The 18,622-nt window shown below is 51.3% G+C and overlaps 2 protein-coding genes across 3 annotated transcripts; one reads left to right on the plus strand and one right to left on the minus strand.

Moving 5' to 3' along the window:
• Positions 1-2,613: 2,613 nt before the first annotated feature.
• BEST1 (bestrophin 1) lies at positions 2,614-10,941 on the plus strand. 2 transcript variants are annotated; one of them, XM_029208537.1, is made up of 10 exons: positions 2,614-2,765; positions 3,966-4,060; positions 4,614-4,847; positions 5,526-5,680; positions 6,074-6,151; positions 6,449-6,601; positions 6,813-6,893; positions 7,180-7,331; positions 9,070-9,711; positions 10,776-10,941. In XM_029208537.1, exons 1-10 carry the CDS (start codon positions 2,614-2,616, stop codon positions 10,792-10,794), a joined length of 1,761 nt encoding a protein of 586 aa, XP_029064370.1. In that variant the 3' UTR covers positions 10,795-10,941. The 2 variants fall into 2 exon arrangements, with proteins under 2 accessions (XP_029064370.1, XP_029064369.1); XM_029208536.1 differs by lacking the exon at positions 10,776-10,941 and having other exon boundaries at positions 9,070-10,122.
• A 309-nt stretch (positions 10,942-11,250) lies between these two features.
• Positions 11,251-15,365, minus strand: FTH1 (ferritin heavy chain 1). The gene is given in 7 exon segments (XM_029209409.1): positions 11,251-11,574; positions 11,671-11,796; positions 12,113-12,259; positions 13,862-14,053; positions 14,055-14,183; positions 14,724-14,920; positions 15,335-15,365. Coding segments are annotated over 7 exon segments (987 nt in total). The 3' UTR covers positions 11,251-11,409.
• Between the last annotated feature and the right edge of the window lie 3,257 nt (positions 15,366-18,622).

The raw sequence follows: 18,622 nt of genomic DNA on the forward strand, positions 1-18,622 counted from the left end.
AACCTGCCCCTTTCCCCAGTTCAGTTAAGGACAGTTGTGGGAAATATGTCTCCCACAGCACAGGCAGCAGGGATGCAGCAAATACTCCTAAAAGATGGTCCCTGATCTCTGAAGAGACTCCCTCATAACAATAATGGTGTGATTGTTTGCTGTGATAAGAAAAGTACCCAAGGTTGTTGTCAAATAATTTTTTTTCCAGACAGAGAATTATAAAGGCAAAATACTGTGCACAAAAATCGCCTGCAGTCTCGGCACTGCTAACAATGAGGAGTATGGGGTGGGGGGTGTGGGGACAGGTAGGAAAGGGGAGAGTGAAGGAGAGAGGGAGGGAGGAGGGAAGGAGCGGATTTATTGTAAGGCTCAAGGTCACATTGTAAATCAGGGCTTCGGAAGTGTGGCTCAGAGACCACTGGCATTATAATCTCCACAGTGCTTGTAAGAAATGCAGCATCCCTCAGGTCTCAGAATCAGACTCTGGAGAAAGATCCTGAGAAGCTGCATGTTTAACAAATATTCCAGGCTCTTCTTACAGCCACTGAAGACCAAGAGCCACTGCTGCTTCAAGCTTTCACTTAATACAAGAGGAGATACATCCTAGACCCCCATCACTTCTAGCGACTTAGGGGAGGGTTCTCACATATGGACTGATGTATTAAAATGTATGAAACCCACTGTTGAGATATCAACCAGCTGTCCTTGGGGACCTGGGCACATACTTCCCTATTCACAGGCTAGCTGGGAAGTGCAGAAACACTGCTGTGTCATCCCACACCAGGCCCGGCCCCCACGCAGCAGCCCCCTTGCCCCCCTTCTCCTTCCATAACTATAAACCAACCTCACGGGATCCTGCCAGCCAATCACAATCCGAATAACCTATGATGTCACCAGCAGCCAATCAGAGCTCCTCATGAGTATATGCTGAATTTTGTCATCTTAATGAGGTGATGGAATTCTAAAGAAACGCCATCCTTTTCACAGAGGGACACTGAGGCACAGAGAGGAGAAGAGGCCCACGCAGGGTCACTTCACCAGGTGGCAGAGCCAGGACTAGAAGCCAGGACTTCTGCCTGCGGTCCAATGTTCTTTTGGGTGCCCAAAGTGCTGCCAAAGCCCACAGGGCCTGGGCGGAGGCTCCCCTCTCTGGATGGCTCCTGGCACAGGAGATGAGGTCCAAGGCCCTGGCCCCTCCTCCCCACAGCTCTCCCTGCAAGACCTCAGGGGTCAGAAACAGATCCCTCAATCTCCGGAGTCTAGGGCCCAGAGGAAATGGCAGGGTAGTCAGGGCCCATGGTGGAGGGGGGTTGTCCCCCATCTCAGCCCTGGTCTCAGCTCAACGCCCCTCACCCCCGGAAGGAATTAGAGGCCAGACTGCTGCCTGCTGCTTATGGGCAGATTACGAGAAGGAGGCCAAGACAAGGGTTCCTCTGTGGAGGCCCTGGCTTAGGGAGTCAAGTGACCACTTAGCACACACGTGGGCAGTGCCAACCCCTAAGTGGGCAGGGGCACTGGCCAGAGGACCCCAGAGAGTCCCACCAGTCCTGTGGCCAGACCTTCTGTGGGATCGCCTGACCAGCCTGGAGCCCCAACTGTGAGTAAGGGTTACCCCAGAAGGCTGGGCTGGGACATTGAGAGCCTTTGGGGTGGATAACCTGTACCTGTGCACATGATGGAGACACACAGGCAGCACACGTGCAGGTGTGCGGGCACCTGTGTGTCTGCGCAAAGGCCCTGAGGCACAAATGAACTTAGGGAACACCAGGCACACAGACAGCCAGTGTGGCTGCATCAGAGCAGGTAGGGGGAGGATGGGGTGCCAAACATTGCTTCAGTAAATTTTTATTGAGCACCACCTATGAGTACACAATAGGAGCTCCATTCCCAGGAGGGAATAGGCAGTAAACAAGCAGGTAGCATGCAAAATATAATGGCAGTTATAACATGATAAGTGCTATGTAGAAAAATGGAGCAAGGCGAGGGGAAGAGAGGGCCAGTGGTACTAGGATGTTATTTCCAGGTAGGGTGGCTGGGGGTATCCTTTCTGAGGAGGTGATCTGAAGTGGGAGTGAGCCATGCACTTAGATTAGGACGAGCATCCCCCAGGAAGGAGGATCAGCATGTGAAAAGGCCCTGGGGCCACCATTCAGTAAACATCTCCACCAGCCAGGCTCTGTTCTGGACACGGGGAACAGGGTGGTGGCCAAGGCTGACCATGCCTCTTACCAGTTCTCACTCCAGGGTGGTTGATGGAGCTTGGGGAGCTACTGAACACGATGGGCTCATAACTCAGGAAGGAGCCCAGCGTGTGGACATTTCTGTTGTTGCCTTTGTGGTACAATTTAAGGGCACAGACCTCTCTGTGTCTTCTGTGCCAAGGCTATGGACGGTCCCTGAGCTCACTTTCCTGGCTTCTTGGAGGTCACCTCACTGCCCCCCTCCCAGTGTCCAGATGGGAGAGCTGAGGCCCAGAGAAGGGAAGGGTCCTGGATAAGGTCACTCATGTGTCCTGGACAGATTCTGGAGAGGTCCCTACTCCTTCCCGGCCCCCCCCATCAGTATCCCTCTCTGTCTGTTCACCAGCACCCAAGCCCACCTGCTGCAGCTCGGTGCCTGGCCATGACCGTCACCTACTCAAGCCAAGTGGCTAATGCCCGTTTAGGTTCCTTCTCCCGCCTGCTTCTGTGCTGGCGAGGCAGCATCTACAAGCTGCTCTATGGCGAGTTCCTCGTTTTCCTCATCTGCTACTATATCACCCGCTTCATTTACAGGTACCGGGGACAAGCCAGGGCTCGGAGCTCCTGGGTGCCTCCCAGCCATCTAGGGGGCCGGTGCACAGAGACAGATAAGGCTGAGCTGGGCTTCTGGTCAAACCGTGGGGCCTGAGGCCCGGGGGCTGGGGAGGAGAGAAAAGGAGGCAGCCTTGGGGGGCAGCTCAGTGTAGGTCGGAGCATCTCAAGCACACTTTCCTCAAATCGAGGGAGGGGCATTGGAACCCAGGCCTTACCTAGTCCCACTCAGTCAGCCTGTTTCCCTGAATCCCACATAGTCTGACAGGCCCATATCATACTTTTTTTCTCCCAATAAAAATGTGTATTTAAACGATAAAAGATAGCTAAAACCACAGAATATATGATAGCATTTTTAATGGAAAAAGCATCAATGATGGCAATGCATTGACAAGTATCAAACACATAAACCTCTTGAGTTCATAATGATAATACTAATAACAAAGCATGTTCATTTTCTTTGGCTGTTACTAGGCTGTCAATATACTTTAAAAAAATTAAGACTTTATTTTTTAGAGCAGTTTTAGGTTCATAGCTTAACTGGGCAGAAGGTACAGAGAGTTCCCCATATACCCCACCCCTCCTGCCCCACCCACTCAGCCCTCCCGCATTATCAACATCTGATGACAGATGAACCCACACACACGGACACATCATTGTCACCCAAAGTCCATAGTTCACCTTAGGGTTCACCCTTGGTGTTGTACATTCTATGTGGTTGGACAAATGTATAATGATTTGTATCCACCATTACAGTGTTGTACAGAACAATTTCATTGCTCTGTGCTCTGCCGATTCATCCCTCCCTACCAGATATTTTTTTTAAAGACCAAACACTCATTTCAACCTGCTTTCAAACAACTGTCTTTTGGATCTTTTAAAAAGGTCAGTGGTGCCTAAAGCTGACCCCTTCAGCAGGACCTTCCTTCCTCCACCTTATAGAAAACCCCCTGAGGGTTTCTCCTCCAGGCATGGAGCAGAGGGCCCATTGGGGTTTCAGGGTGGCGGGAGAAAGAGGGGGACCTGGCTCAGGCCAGAGGAGGGGCCCCAGGCAGGCCAGTGAAAGGGATAGGGAGGTGAGGCTGCCACTCTCCTACCCCGGGCCTGGCTGGACCTGGGACCGGTCTCAGCCATCCCCTCCCAGTATCTACACATCTTCCCCCCCCTCCCCGCCTCCCCCAGGATGGCCCTCACGGACGATCAGCAGGTGATTTTTGAGAAGCTGACTCTATATTGCGACAGCTACATCCAGCTCATCCCCATTTCCTTCGTGCTGGGTGAGCTCCCCCTTCCGCGTGTTGGGGTCCCAGTGGCTGCTCCAGGCTCCAGACAGGCAGATCATGAAGAGCTAGCTGGGGAAGGCCAGTGGCATGTCAGCGCCTCTCGGTGGTTCAGGGAAACGGGGAGCCTGCAGCCAGAGGGACTGAAGTTAGACATTAGGAAGGCTGTCCTGCTGTTAGCACTCAAGACCCCACTTTCTTTTTTTAAATTTTATTATTATTATTATTTTAAACATCTTTATTGAAGTATAATTGCTTTACATTGCTGTGTTAGTTTCTGCTAAGACCCCACTTTCTGAGGGCAGCGCCGACATTACAGTAGTCTCTGGAGCCTTGCGCAGGAGGGGAGGTATCCGGCGGATTTCTGGGAAAGCAAGCGGGGCCAGAGAGAGAACTCAAGTCTCTCGTGCCTTCACGCGAAGCTCTCCAGGAGGGTTGGTGCTGGGCCCAGCCCCATTAGAAAGATGGAGAAACCGAGGCGTCGCCCTCGCTGGGCTCTGGCCGCAGCGTGGGCCTTCGCCCCTCGCGCCCCCGCCCCCCTCCCGCACAGGCTTCTACGTGACACTGGTCGTGACCCGCTGGTGGAACCAATATGAGAACCTGCCATGGCCCGACCGCCTCATGAACCTGGTGTCGTGCTTCGTCGAGGGCAAGGACGAGCAGGGCCGGCTGCTGCGGCGCACGCTCATGCGCTACGCCAACCTGGGCAACGTGCTCATCCTGCGTAGCGTCAGTGCTGCGGTCTACAAACGCTTTCCCAGTCCCCAACACCTGGTGAAAGCAGGTGGGCGGGGCCTGGCGAAGCAGTGGGCGGAGCCAGAGGCTGACAAGGGCGGGGCCGGAGCTGCAGATGGGTGGAGTCAGAGGCCCCAGGGCTGAGGATTGGGTGGGACCAGGAGCGGAGTGGGGTCGAGACCTGGGATGGCGGGGTGGGGGTGGGGGGCGGGGGGCGGGGACCTGAATTGGGCGGGGCGAAGTCAGGGGTCTAAAGGTGGGGAGAGGCCAGGAACAGACTCTAGGAGGATAGGGCTTTGAGATAGGGCTAAGGCCTCTTGAGGGATGAGGGAAGAGTGAGGGTTGAGGGCCAGAGTGGGGCTTTGGGAACTGGGAACTGCCCTTCCCCTTCCTGTTTTCCGGTTTCCAGTCTGTACGTCAGCAGTCTCACTCTCTGGCCTTGCCTGACCTGATCCTGGTTAATAAGACAGATCCCCCTCACGTACTCAGCCCAGAGCAGCACATAGTAGACACGCAGTGATAATTTGTTGAAAGAAAGAGGATCGCAAAGGAGCTCTGAGGTCCCTATGGGCTCAGCAGGGACTTGGTTTGAACTCTGGGTCCCACCCAGCAGGGCCTGGCCAGCCACCCCTTCTGCAGGTTCCCCTACCCACTGTCCAGCAGGGCCTGGCCAGCCACCCCTTCTGCAGGTTCCCCTACCCACTGTCTTCTCCACTCTACCCCGCAGGCTTTATGACCCCCTCGGAACACAAGCACTTACAAAAACTGAGCTTGCCACACAACTCATTCTGGATGCCCTGGGTGTGGTTTGCCAACCTGTCAACGAAGGCCTGGATTGAAGGTCGAATCCGGGACCCTGTCCTGCTCCAGAGCCTGCTCAACGTGAGCCCGCTACACACATGGGGCTGCTGCAGCGCGGGGAGGGTCATGCCCCACGTGGAACAGGTTTTCTGCAAAGAGGAAGTTTGAGCCTCAGAGGGTCTTCCCAGAGCCTACCTTGGGACTGTAGGATCTTTTCCAACAGGATTCCATAGCCCAAGGTGGCCCCTTTCCAATTTCCCCTCCCCTCCCCTCTCTAAAGTGAACCTCTGAGATCCTGGTTCCTTTTTGATATTGAGGAGGCTGAGGCACAGAGAGGTTAAGTGAGCTGTCCATGACCACACAGCCAGGGCTGGACCATGAGCACGAGACCCTGGTATCTGCGGAAGAGCTGGGGGGTGAGCCTGGGAGAGCAGGTGATGGTCAAAGGCCCAACCTTCCCTCCTGCCCCCCTAGGAAATGAACACCTTGCGTACTCAGTGTGGACAGCTGTATGCCTACGACTGGATCAGTATCCCACTGGTGTACACTCAGGTGAGGACTAGGCTGGTGAAGCTGCCCCTTTGGGAAACTGAGGAGGACCCGGGAAGCAGCCTATGATGGGAAGGGCTCACTTAGAGGCTGAAGAAGAGGCTCACCCTGGGAGTCAGGTCTGGACTTTGCAGGTTGTCTCTAGTGCCAGGTTCAAAGAGTCCAGGTCCCTGCCTGGTCCAGGTGGTGGAGGCAGTGTGATCATCCCCATTTTAAAGGGGAGACCACAGAGCCTGGGGAGCTTCCTGGTGCCACGGTCCCCACACAGCCCTTTCTGCCGACACCGCCTTTCCCTCCCAGGTGGTGACCGTGGCGGTATACAGCTTCTTCCTGGCTTGCCTGATGGGGCGTCAGTTTCTGAACCCAGCCAAGGCCTACCCCGGCCACGAGATGGACCTCGTTGTACCCCTCTTCACATTCCTGCAGTTCTTCTTCTATGCTGGCTGGCTGAAGGTGAGCCTCCCCGGCACGAGGCCAGCTGTGGCCCAGGGAGTCATGGCCAGTTAGGAGAGGAGGTGCCCTACACAGTGGCTTTGGAGACAGTGAGAAGGGCATCACTGAGGGGGGTGGAGAGGTGGACATGGCAGGAGCCAAGGTTTAAGGGTGGGAGCAAGGCTGCAAGGGGTTCCACCTGAGGATTTCCAGGGCCTCACCTACCCTCAAGGTGGCAGAGCAGCTCATCAACCCGTTCGGAGAGGATGATGACGACTTTGAGACCAACTGGATTGTCGACAGGAGTTTGCAGGTATGACGGGAGGAAGAGAGCCTGTCCCATGGCCCCTCCCCAAACTGGACCCAGGCAGGGGGCCCCACAGTTCTGTAGGGAGGCCTCACAGTGGATTGCCCAACCATTTACTCACAGGATTCTCAGCCTAACTTTTGAGGCTACAGGCTGCATCAGTCTCTCCATTTCACAGGAAGGGAAACTTGAGGCCCAGAGAGAGAGCAGTGACCTCTCCAAGTCACCTGGCAAATTCATGGTCCTGCTTGGGCTGACCTGTTGGACTTCTCCTTCTGTCCCCGACGACCAGGTGTCCCTGTTGGCTGTCGATGAGATGCACCAGGACCTGCCACCGATGGAGCGAGATATGTACTGGAATGAGCCAGAACCACATCCCCCCTACACAGCCGCTTCTGCCCAGTCTCGTCGGCCCTCCTTTTTCGGCTCCACCTTCAACATCAGGTGGGAAGTGCCAGGGAACCACTTCGGTGGGTAGAAAACCCCAAGTGCAAGGGCCTGCCTAAGAACTTAGAATAGTATTAGTTAATGCATATTGGGTGCCTATTAAGTGCTGGGCATTGTACTAAGCTCTTAACATGTATTAGCTATTTCCGCCCCCTCCAATAAACTTGGTTTGTTACCTCCAATTTCCAGATGATTAAGTCCAGGTTCAGAGAGGTTAAGTCAGTTGCCCAACCCAAGGTCACATAGCTAGCAAGCAGCACAGGTGGGCCAGGTATGTCTGGGTCCAACTCCACACCCTTAACCCTTACCTTGTGCTGTGTAAGGACTCTTAGAGCTATAAGGGCTCTTAGGTAGTCTCCAATCTAAGCCCCACCCCTTATCCAGAGTTGAAAACTGAGGCTTAGAGAGAGAAGGGACTTACTCAAGGGCAGTCAGTGATTAGTGATGCAGCTGGGATGTCAGGGCCTGGTTCCTGACTCTGGTTCAGAGCTGTGTTTCCTGATAAGCCAGGGTGTTGGCATGGGGAGTGGGAGTGGGGTTCCCTGGGCAAGGGAGCGAGCAAGAGGCTGGGTCATCACAGGTACCTTCGGAGTAGACTTCTTGCTACAGAGTACGGGCCTCAGGTCAGCCCACAGCAGCCACATTTTCCCCCACACGGGTCCTCTTTCCCTGATTTGGTTAGAATCCCTTTTGAGCTGTAGCTAGGCCATGGCCGGCTGAAGAGGCGCCCCAGACAGCTCTCTCCCTAGGATGACAGAGTGGAGAGGACTTTGGAGAGTTTGCTGCATCGCAGGGTCTACCCGTCAAGGTGTTCTTCCACAGTATTAAAAGCGCTGTTCTCTTGTTAAGAACCGAGTATCCTATTAAGCTGTGATTAGAATTAGCTGGAGTCTCTAGTTGGTGTGAGGAAGGTTTGGATAAGAGATCAAATGATCGAGGATGGAGGCTTGCTTAGGTCAGAAACATTGCTGGAGGTCGCCTCTGAGTTTTCCATGGTTGGTAGCCCAGCTGCTGGGGAAGGAGGATAACAGAGAATAATAACACATAGACCTTGCCTCCAAGAAACACACAATTTAGTGAGGGAGTTCAAACCCAGGGCCCAGGCTCTGGATACAAGGTACAAAGTACTGGATGCCTGGGCAAGGGACAGAGTATAGAACAGAGATCACCTTTGGCTGCCTGAGAGCTGGCCTCCAGCTGGACCTGGAGCTGGGCCTTGAAGCATGGGGAGAATTTGGACATGGGCAAAGGTGGCCACATTCACGGGTGGGTAGGCTTTCTCTTGCAGAGTAAAGGCTTTAGGCTCCCAGGAAGCCAGACTTCTCTCGGGGGATACTGCTCCCCAGCGGGAACCACAAATCCCTGGCTTACTCAGTCACTCCTGGGCCTCACGTGACCATCCATACCTGGGGAAGAGCCGTTCAGACAGCCCGGAGTGAGGGGTTTCAAAGGGAAAATGTGGGTGCTGAAGAGGAAGCCCTTAAATACCAGGCTAGGGAGTTTGGATGTTAACATAGGCAAGAGGGAGCCACAGAACAGTGAGGCGAGCTCGGCCAGGAGGGATCAATTGAGAGGTACAAGATGGATCAGCAGAGAGGTGAGTCAAAGCTGAGGTGAGGAAGACTGTGTGTCCTGGGCCTTGGGCCAGAGGGAGAAGAGAGGGTAAGGGAGAAGTCAAGTCAGGCTTCAGGCCGTTGTCCGCCCACTAACCCCCGAGTCTCCTGTTTCTTTCCAGTCTGGATAAGGAGGATATGGAGTTCCAGCCAGATCCGCAAGAGGAGGAAAGTGCTCACACTGGCATCGCTGGCCGCTTCAGAGGGCTGCAATCCCACGACCGCCAGCCCCCCAGGACAAACTCAAAGACCAAACTACTGTGGCCGAAGAAAGAAGTCCTTTCCCATGAGGGCCAGCCCAAGAACCTCGGGGGAGACGGACAGGACACCAGTGATAAGGAAGACGTCAAGGCCTGGAAAGGGGAGGATGCCTTCAAGTCCGCCGTGCTATATGGGAGGTCAGGCTACCACAGTGCCCCCCAGACACCCCTCAGCCACACCCCTATGGTCTTCCCACCTGGACAGTCAGCACCCTCAAGTCTTCGCAAAGTCTCAGGCATGGATGACACCGTAAAAGACCAAAGCCTTCAGCCTGCAACTCCCAGGTCCAAGAAGAGCTTTGAATTGCTCCCAGAGAGTGCTGGGGCCTCAACGGAGCACCCAGAAGTGAGTCACATGAGGAGGAAAACTGTTGAGTTTAACCTAACAGACATGTCAGAGGCCCCTGAATATCTCAGAGAACCGCATTTGGGACAGTCGACAAGCAACATACACACTATACTCAAAGATTGTGGCGATCCCTATTGGGCCTTGGAAAACAACAGGTCTGTCCTCTACCCAAACCAGGGTCACTGAACCCCCCAGCCCACCAGGGGTGGTCCCCACCAGCTTCCCCTGCTCTGAAGCCCGCCCTACTCCCAGTTTTCCTATGGTTCTATGGCTGCCAGGGCATGCCCAGCACTGGCTTGGGGCGCGCACCTGGCCGCCACAGCAGGGGCTCTAGGGAGGTGTTGGCGACTTTTGCTTATTTCACCCAAGAGCCTGACTCACCAAGACTTCTCTGGGGCCCAGGGATAGGAAGACGAGGTTTGCACTGACAAGAGTAACGCCGAAGGGCCACTAGGCCAGGCTTACATGGGCTGACGTTACCGGTGGGCCCAGCTCACCTTAAGCAGGGGTGGCAGACAGAAACACAGGCAGAACTTGGGGCTCTAGACTGTAGCCCAAGAACTCAACTTACTGGCCAGGCTTAGCTGGGAGGTCGCGTATGAGCCCTCCCCCATCACCAGTGGTGGCTCTGAAGCACTCCTGGAAAGGGTGCCACACTCCTGGGAACTGGCAGATAAGGTGGGGACAATCCAGGTCCCTTGGGGTATCTTACTGCTTTGGGGACCTCACCAAGACTTCTGAACTTAAATGAGCTCTTCATGCATTTTTGAGGTCAACCTAAAGTTGTCACAGTACCACCAGATGTTTGCCTTTATTCCAGATTCCCCAGCCGCTCACCCAATTAGACCCAGCCCCCCACCCCAGCCCCCAATCACGATGTGAAAGGGAAGTGTAACTTCTCATTTCTTATTATTCTCAAGCAGTTATTCTGAGGTCAGAATACCTAGCTTTGTATTGAAAACTGAAAAGGCTGAAAAGGCCTACCACCTGTCATACTTCTCAGGGCTAGATGGAAACTTACAAATCACTGTGGCTGGTTTAGGAAACAATGTTAATGTAGTTGGTTAGCAAGGACCCAGACGGCTCCCCAGTCTTCTAACACTACTCACTGGTTAATATTCAAGATGTCTCAACCTCTTCCCTCCTACTGCAGCTATTTTCCTATTGAAATGAAGGTCTCTTTCCATACTCATGTAAACTTTCCTCAAATTCTCACTAGGGATGAAGCACATTCCTAGCCTGCTTCCCAAGGGGGACGCTTCACTGGCCTGGTCCTACCTGCGTGTACACCGGCAGGACACTGATCCAGTCATAGCCATATAGCTGTCCACACTGAAGAATATGTCCCTACGACAGCCTGAATTAAATGGTTACCTTAATGGAGAACAAGAATCAGTAGCTTCAAGTCTACTTTAAGCCTCAAAATGCTTTCTGTACATATAAATTGTGAAAGCCAGAACTGCTGGAAACGTATAAAACACCTAATTCAGAACCAGGAATCCTTAAGTCCTGTCTGAATTCAAAACACCCAAGCCTTGGTATCTTTCCCAAACTAAGGAATTTCATAAGTAAATACAGATCCTCCTAAGCGTTTCACTTTGGTGAGTGTGACTGAGCCATGGTGGCACTTACAAATTTAATAAAGATGGCCTAGATACATTTCTAGCCCACCCCGAGAATTCAAAGACAACAGCTGGGTACCAAATTACTTTATTTGAAGGAATGGTACTAAGGAAAGGACTTGTAGATATTTTGGTACAACTTACAGAAAAGGTAAGGTAACCCAAACATGCATGCACTGCCTTGGTGACCAGGGAAGTCACCCCTGTGGCTACGGGAAGCCAGCCTAAGGCTTAGCTCTCATTATCACTATTTCCGAGGGTGTGCTTGTCAAAGAGATACTGTGCCATGCCAGATTCGGGGGCACCCATCGTGCGCAAGTTGGTTACGTGGTCACCCAATTCTTTAATGGATTTCACCTGCTCATTCAGATAATGAGTCTCAATGAAGTCACACAACTAGAAAAGAGAACAAGGAAAAAAGTTATTGGGAAGCTTCCCCAGCCCCTAAGACAAATGATTTCCTCCATTTACTCCCAGGTTGCCAATACTCACATGGGGGTCATTTTTCTCAGTGGCCAGTTTGTGCAGTTCCAGTAGTGACTGATTCACACTTTTTTCCAAGTGTAGCGCACACTCCATTGCATTCAGCCCATTCTCCCAGTCATCACGGTCTGGTTTCTGAATGAGAGGAGGTTAAGTCACTGCATGTCCAACCTCTACCACTTAAACCACGAATCAGCAAAAAGTGTCTAATGTGTGACCACCGTGCTTGGCAAAAGGAACAGCCAAGTTCCCCCGACAACCGCTTCCAATTTAATATCCTTGCCCATTACTGTCTGCCAACTTTAGCTTAGATGGTAGGCCCGAAAAAGCGCAAAAGACAAGAACCCAAAGTAGCCTCATCTGATAAGGGCAACTGCTGGGCTCAGTGATTTCTGACGCCAGAGGACTGCTAGACAGATGAGGCAGGCCAACCCTAGGGTCTTCAGTTCACCTTGATGTCCTGAAGGAAGATTCGGCCACCCCGCTGGTTCTGCAGCTTCATCAATTTCTCAGCATGTTCCCTCTCCTCACAAGACTGGTGAAGAAAGTATTTGGCAAAGTTCTTCAAAGCCACATCATCGCGGTCAAAATAGTACGACTGAAAACAGTACATGAACATGTTAGGGATTCCCAAAGGAAGGCAGTCTGCCAGTCTACGCTTCCTTCTCAAAGCCCAGCAAGAAAGGGTCTGAGCACAGGAAGACTAGAGCAAGGTGTGTTCCTGGATTGAACACGACAGTAATTAGTTTTTACTCTGAAACACAAAAATGAAACTTGGTCCTTGAAACTGAAAGTTTGCTACAAGGAACCGTTAGAATACCATGGGAATTGCCTCCACATGGAACATCTTAAGCATCTAAGTGCAGAGAAAGTTCCTACAGCCCCTGTCAAATCTGGTTGAAGAGATGTTGGAGTATTTACCCTGCACTGTTAGTAGTGCCTTCTCCCCCTCCTCCCTGGGTAATCCATGTTAAAACATGAGCTGCGGGCTTCCCTGGCGGCGCAATGGTTGAGAGTCCGCCTACCGATGCAGGGGACGCGGGTTCGTGCCCCGGTCCGGGAAGATCCCACGTGCCGCGGAGCGGCTGGGCCCGTGAGCCATGGCCGCTGAGCCGGCGCGCCCGGAGCCTGTGCTCCACAACGGGAGAGGCCACAGCAGTGAGAGGCCCGCGTACCGCAAAAAACAAAAACAAAAACAAAAAACATGAGCTGCCAGCTTACAGCAGGCTGATGGATGTGTAAAATTAACCCACTAGGCAAGGTAACAATTGTGGGCAATGCCAACGTATGTAAACATGTTATCAGTGGAAAACAAAGATTTTAGTCCCTTTTACACCCTTGCTGTATTCAGCTGTTCCTGAAATGGAATGACAGTCATAGAAATCCAGGCGTATTCCAAACCCATCCGGAACACGTTTATTCTTGGATGATTTGCAAAACGTAATAAGACAATTATAACTAAAACTCCTACCACACCGATTAAAACCAGGATTTTGGAAAACTGATTCCACCGATTACTGCATGGAAAATTTTCAGGCCCCGTAACTGTTGGTGGACTATATCCAAGAACTAAAGGTTCAATTACGCCACAACCCTTAGACACAAAAAAGATAAAGAATACGGGTGGCAGACAACTCGGTGTCGGCTGAAAGGGAGATTTCTAGAGATATGCTTCAATTCAAGCGGGACTTAGAGATAAACAGAGCGGAGAGGTGGAGGTGGCTGTTCGGCCCACGAGAGAGAAACCACTTCGCACCAGCCCCCACAGTTGGACACCATTACCCAGCAGGCTCCGCCGGACTCAGGGGGATGGGAGCCGGACCTCCTCAGCACCGCCCCCCATCACGTGATCGAATGCAGAAGGGATGGAAATGCGAAAATCCACCTTCCTAACTGCAGAGTCGTACTGGTGGCAAGTGTGACAACCCCGGGAGGAAACTCAGTTCTTTAAATAAACTGGAGTGCGCAGAGGCGGCCCTGGCCCACGAGGGAGCACTCCCAGGGGACAACTGCTCAGAATTTCTGCGCAGGAGTCCTAGAGGACCCCGAGCACCCTTCATTTTCCAGAAGGGCGCACGGAGGCGGGAGGCGGGAGGCGGGAGGCGGGAGGCGGGAGGCGGGAGGGCCCTCCCGGTAGCCACACCCCCGCCCTGCAGGCAGGGAGGCCGCGCCCGTGCCCCGTGGGCCCGCCCGCGCTCACCATGGACAGGTAGACGTAGGAGGCGTAGAGCTCCAGGTTGATCTGGCGGTTGATGGCGGCCTCCGAGTCCTGGTGGTAGTTCTGGCGCACCTGCGAGGGGGACGCGGTCGTCATGGCGGGCGGCTGAAGTGAAACGGTGGCGGTGGCTGCGCGGCGCTGTAACGGCGCGGGGACCTTGGGGCGATCGGAGGGCGCCGTGAGGTGATGACGAGGGCTGGCTCTGAGCGGCCTGCCGGAGCGGGGGACGAGCGCCGGGTTCCGTCCAAGCACTGTTGAAGCAAGAAACCGCGGCGACTCTCCGCGAGGACTGTGGCGCAGGTGACTATTGCCCGGCTCTTATAGCGGGAATGGGCGTCAGGCCCGCCGCGGCCAATCACGCCGCCCGCCCGCCTAGCTGAGCCCCGCCCCTTCCTGTGGACGCGCGGCTCCGCCCCGCTGGGGGGGGTGGGGAAGGAGGGGGGGGGTGGCGGTGCAGGGTCTTGGTGGCCTGGAGGCTGCAGCTTGTTCCGTGGAACGTGGGGCTCGTTTCGTGGGGTTGGAGAGAAAACCTGAGCGGGGGCAGGAAGCCCAGTTCGGAGCCCTGACCCCGGTGGCGTCCTGGGTCTTGAAACCGACAGGAAACTCCCCCTGGCGCCGGGGGCGTCAGGGCGATTCCGAGGTCTCAGAAGGCACCCTGAGACTCTTGGTCAAGGGCATGTTAAAAATCAGAGCGGTAGAGCCGCAGTTGCCACACCCCGAGGTGATTACTTCGTGATGCAAATAGGGAACCTGGAGGGTGAACGTGGGCCCGAAGAGGCCGAGTGAGTCAGAGGTCGGGCTGGGAAAGGGCTCAATTTCTCTTCCTCAAAGCTTAGAAAGAGACCGAATGCAGGCCGGGTGGGGCCCACGGCCCGTCGCGGTTTGGCCCCTCTAACGGCTCCGGCGACCTTGTCCGCCGTTTGCTGAAAGCAAATATGGCTCTTCGTGCATTTGATACAACAAAGGCTGGGCGGGTCGTGTTTCCCGAGAGACTGCGGAGATCGCCTTCCCGAGGGAAACGTGGGGATGAGCCGTTGAATTCTGAGGAAATCGCCGGTAGCTTAAAGCTCAGAGACCGGGGGTTAGAAAATAGAGAAGAAGCCGCTTGGGTCTGGAAAGGATGCCGCGAGGCCATTTTGAAAAGGCCTCTTTTATTGGCCCCAGTCCCAGGAGCCTCGGGCTGAGCAGGCCCTACAGGGAGCCACCCCCAGGTTGTCCTTGGAGAGAAGCTAATGGCACTGAACGAATGTGCGCGACAGATGCCAGGGACCCTGGGGGGGGGGGGGACACAGGGGCACTGCGTGTGGCTTGCAGCAGTGTCCCCATCACTGAATGGGTGTGAATTCATGGATGGCAGAACTGGACGGAGCTAGGCCGAGCGCCTGCGCCCCAGTCTGCTCTCCTCAGGGTCACTATTCTTAGCCAGGTTCTTCAACGCATGGGTGGGAGACCTACCCAAGAACCTTTTCAGGATGTTCACAAACATGCAACTGGAAGCTGGACTTCCAAACCTTTAAAAAACATTTTTTTAAAAATTTCAATTAAAAAAAGAATGTATGTCTCTATAACTGAATCACTTTGCTGTACAGCAGAAATTAACACAACATTGTAAATCAACTATGTTTCAATTTTAAAAACTTTAAAAAAGGAACTTTACTAAAATATTAAGTTGCTGATGGAATTATGGCAGTTTCTCTCTTGCATCTGTTATTCATTTCAAAATGAACATGTGTTACTTTAAGAAAAAAAATTTTTAGTGGGGCTAGAGCTACATATGATAAAGTAAGCAGAAGGGTGGTGGGAGAATACAGACAAGGAGTGCCTTACCCAGTCTGGGATAGGAGGTCAGGGAAAGCTTCCCTAACAAAGTGACACTTGAGGGGGACTTCCCTGGTGGTCCAGTGGTAAGGAATCCACCTTCCAATGCGGGGGATGTAGGTTCCGTCCCTGTTCAGGGAACTAAGATCGCACATGCTGCAGGGCAACTAAGCCCACGTGCCACAACTGTTGAGCTCGCATGCCACAAACTACAGAGCACACTCTCTTTGGAGCCCGCACGCCACAACTAGAGAAGAGAAAACCCACTTGCCAAAACTAGAGAGAAGCCCTACAGCTGCAACTAGAGAGAAACCCGAGCAGACCGAGGGCCATGATGAAAAGATTCCGTATGCCTCAACAAAGATCCCGTGTGCCGCAACTAAGACACGATGCAGCCACACACACAAAAAAAGGAAAATAAATAAATGTTGAAAAAGAAAAGAAAGTGACACTTGAACTGTCACTTAGTTCAAGGAAAAGTAAAAGAAGGAAAAGTAAAAGAAAGGTGAAAGGGAGGAGGGAGATGAGGGAATTCCAAGCAGAGAGAGCAGCATACGTAAAGGTATAAGGTGTGGAAATGCATGGCCTATCCAAGGCACTTTAAGAAAATGTGTTGGCCTGAAAGTAGAGTCCATGTTGGTGAAGCCTGGGAGGGTAGTATAGGGGCAAGGTCAGGAAGGGTTGTGTGTCGTAAAAAGGGGTTAAATCTTATCCTGGAGGACATGGAGACCCTAAAGGATTTCTAGCCAGAGAAATAACCACGTTAGTTTTGTTTCTAGAAATCTTACACCGAATCAACAGAAAAACTATTAGGGTAAGAGTATGACAAAGTTACCAGATGCAAAGTTTTCCTATGTGTCAGTAACCAGTTAGACAATGAAATGAGAGAAAAATTTTCTTCATTTACAATGGCACCAAAAGCTTAAAGTACCTAGGAATAAAGTTACCAAATGTGTGAAGAAAACTATAAATGTTTACTGCTGGACAGAAAAGAAAACTTGCATAAATGAAGAGACACCATGTTTCTATATAGCCAACCTCAGTTTTGCAGAGATGTCAATTCTCCCCAAATTAACTTATAAATTCAGTGCAATTTCTGTAAAACTCAGTGGTCTTTTGGAACCTTGACAAAATGATTCTAAAGTTCATTTGGAAGAGTGTGTAGAAAAGCTGATAAGCATTTGGGGGGGAAAATGTTATGAGGTTAGATTTGTCCTCCCTGATATAAAAATAAAACAGTAGTATAAATATAATATTATAAAGCAGTTGGTACTGGCACAGGAAAAGGTGAGTAGATCAATGCAACTAAACAGTCCTACCCCCATATGAGTGGGAACTTGGTACATGCTAAAGTGGCATTTCAATTAGGAGAGAGAGAATGGGTTCAACAAATGATGTTGAAACAATAGATAGTCATGTGGTGAAAAATGACTCAGCATTTCAAAAATACGTTCCAGATGGATTAAAGATCCAAGCCTTAAAAAACAAAAAACAAAACAAAAAACCCCCTATAAAGTCATTAGAAGAATATATAGAAAATTATCTTTTAGAATTTGGGGGTAGGGAGTGTTCTTCTGAGGCTGCTTTAAAGAAAAAAAAACCTATTAAGTCATTAGGAGAATGTATAGAAAATTATCTTTTAGAATTTGGGGGTAGGGAGTGTTCTTCTGAGGCTGCCTTAAAAAAAGAAGCTAGTTGGCAGATATGACTACTTGAAAATCTGGACGATGGCAGAGCAAGAAGGACCAACTACTGAACTACACCAAAGAAAAAGTAAAGGCCAAGTCTTCAGAAAACAAAGAATATGCCAAAGCAGAGAAAATCGATGACACTACCATTGCTGAAAGAGCTCCAAAATGAAGCAAGATTGCAAAACAGAATGTTACTAGAGTGCCTTGGTTATCAGGTGCATTTGATTACAGGAAAGAGATAAATTTAGAACAGAACTGGCCCCTTTGGCAGAGGGAGGGAAAAGGAAAATAGGCAATCCAGAAATTCTGGGACGTGTAGTATTGAAGTTAGAACTCTTTGTCTTTTTCAACCAGTAAAAAATAAAACCAAGATATACTTTGAGTAACACAGGCTGATTAAGATGAATCCTCAGGGTAATGACCAAATCAAGGGCACGGCTGTCACACAGTTTGTTAAAATTTTTGAATGGATTAAGGTAGTTTCTAGGAAGTCCTTTCAGTTGGACTAAGCGCCTGGGGGGCCGGGCGGGGGGGGGGGGGGGGGGGGGGGAGAGCAAAGGGTGTGGTCGCACCAAATCTTGATGAATTCAAAATACATGGAGTTGAATCTTTGAGAGGCATATCTAGAAACATATTGTGGATATAGTTATTGGAATATGAAGCTAACTGGTATCAAGTAGGTAAGAAGCCAACAAAATTGTTCTTTTCTTTGCAGAAATGAGTGATTTAAGTTTTTAAAATAAAGCTATAATTAACTAAATAAACTGCAGAATCTTAGGTGTTTTATTAAATGTGTTTTGACACTTGAATACAGCTACAACAAGATGCAGAACATTTCCATTATCCCAGAAAGTTTCTCTGTACCCCTTTCCAGTAGATTTCCCCCATACCCCTCAAGAAGCGCACGCTTCTGATATTAACTAACTTTGCATGTTCTAGAATTTCATATGGACGGAATTATACAACAAAAATGAAAAGCTGTAAGACAAAAGATGCCGTAAACAAAGTTAAAATACAAATGACAATTAAGTTAGTATTTGTAGCTTGCCAAGTAGTGAAGATTAATAACCATACTATACAATATATATTCGTATGTATAACCGTATATTGTAGACATACAGATCACTTTTGGATCGTCTTCCCTGCTGCTGTATACTGTAAGCTCCTGGTGGGCAGGCATTACTTGTCTTCTCCATCCTGCATTTCAAGCATTTTGCAAGATGCTTGTAACTTG

Source organism: Monodon monoceros, unplaced genomic scaffold (genome assembly GCF_005190385.1).
Source record: "Monodon monoceros isolate NGI ecotype Baffin Bay Population unplaced genomic scaffold, NGI_Narwhal_1 Super_Scaffold_7, whole genome shotgun sequence".
In the NCBI taxonomy this organism is placed as follows: Eukaryota; Metazoa; Chordata; class Mammalia; order Artiodactyla; family Monodontidae; genus Monodon; species Monodon monoceros.

What these genes read in the sequence shown, in the direction of transcription:
- BEST1 (XM_029208536.1), top strand. Translation starts at nt 2,614, where the DNA reads ATGACCGTCACCTACTCAAGCCAAGTGGCTAATGCCCGTTTAGGTTCC. An exon ending in ATCACCCGCTTCATTTACAG is followed by an intron (nt 2,766 to 3,965) that starts GTACCGGGGACA and finishes CGCCTCCCCCAG; the next exon opens with GATGGCCCTCACGGACGATC. An exon ending in TCCCACTGGTGTACACTCAG is followed by an intron (nt 6,152 to 6,448) that starts GTGAGGACTAGG and finishes TTTCCCTCCCAG; the next exon opens with GTGGTGACCGTGGCGGTATA.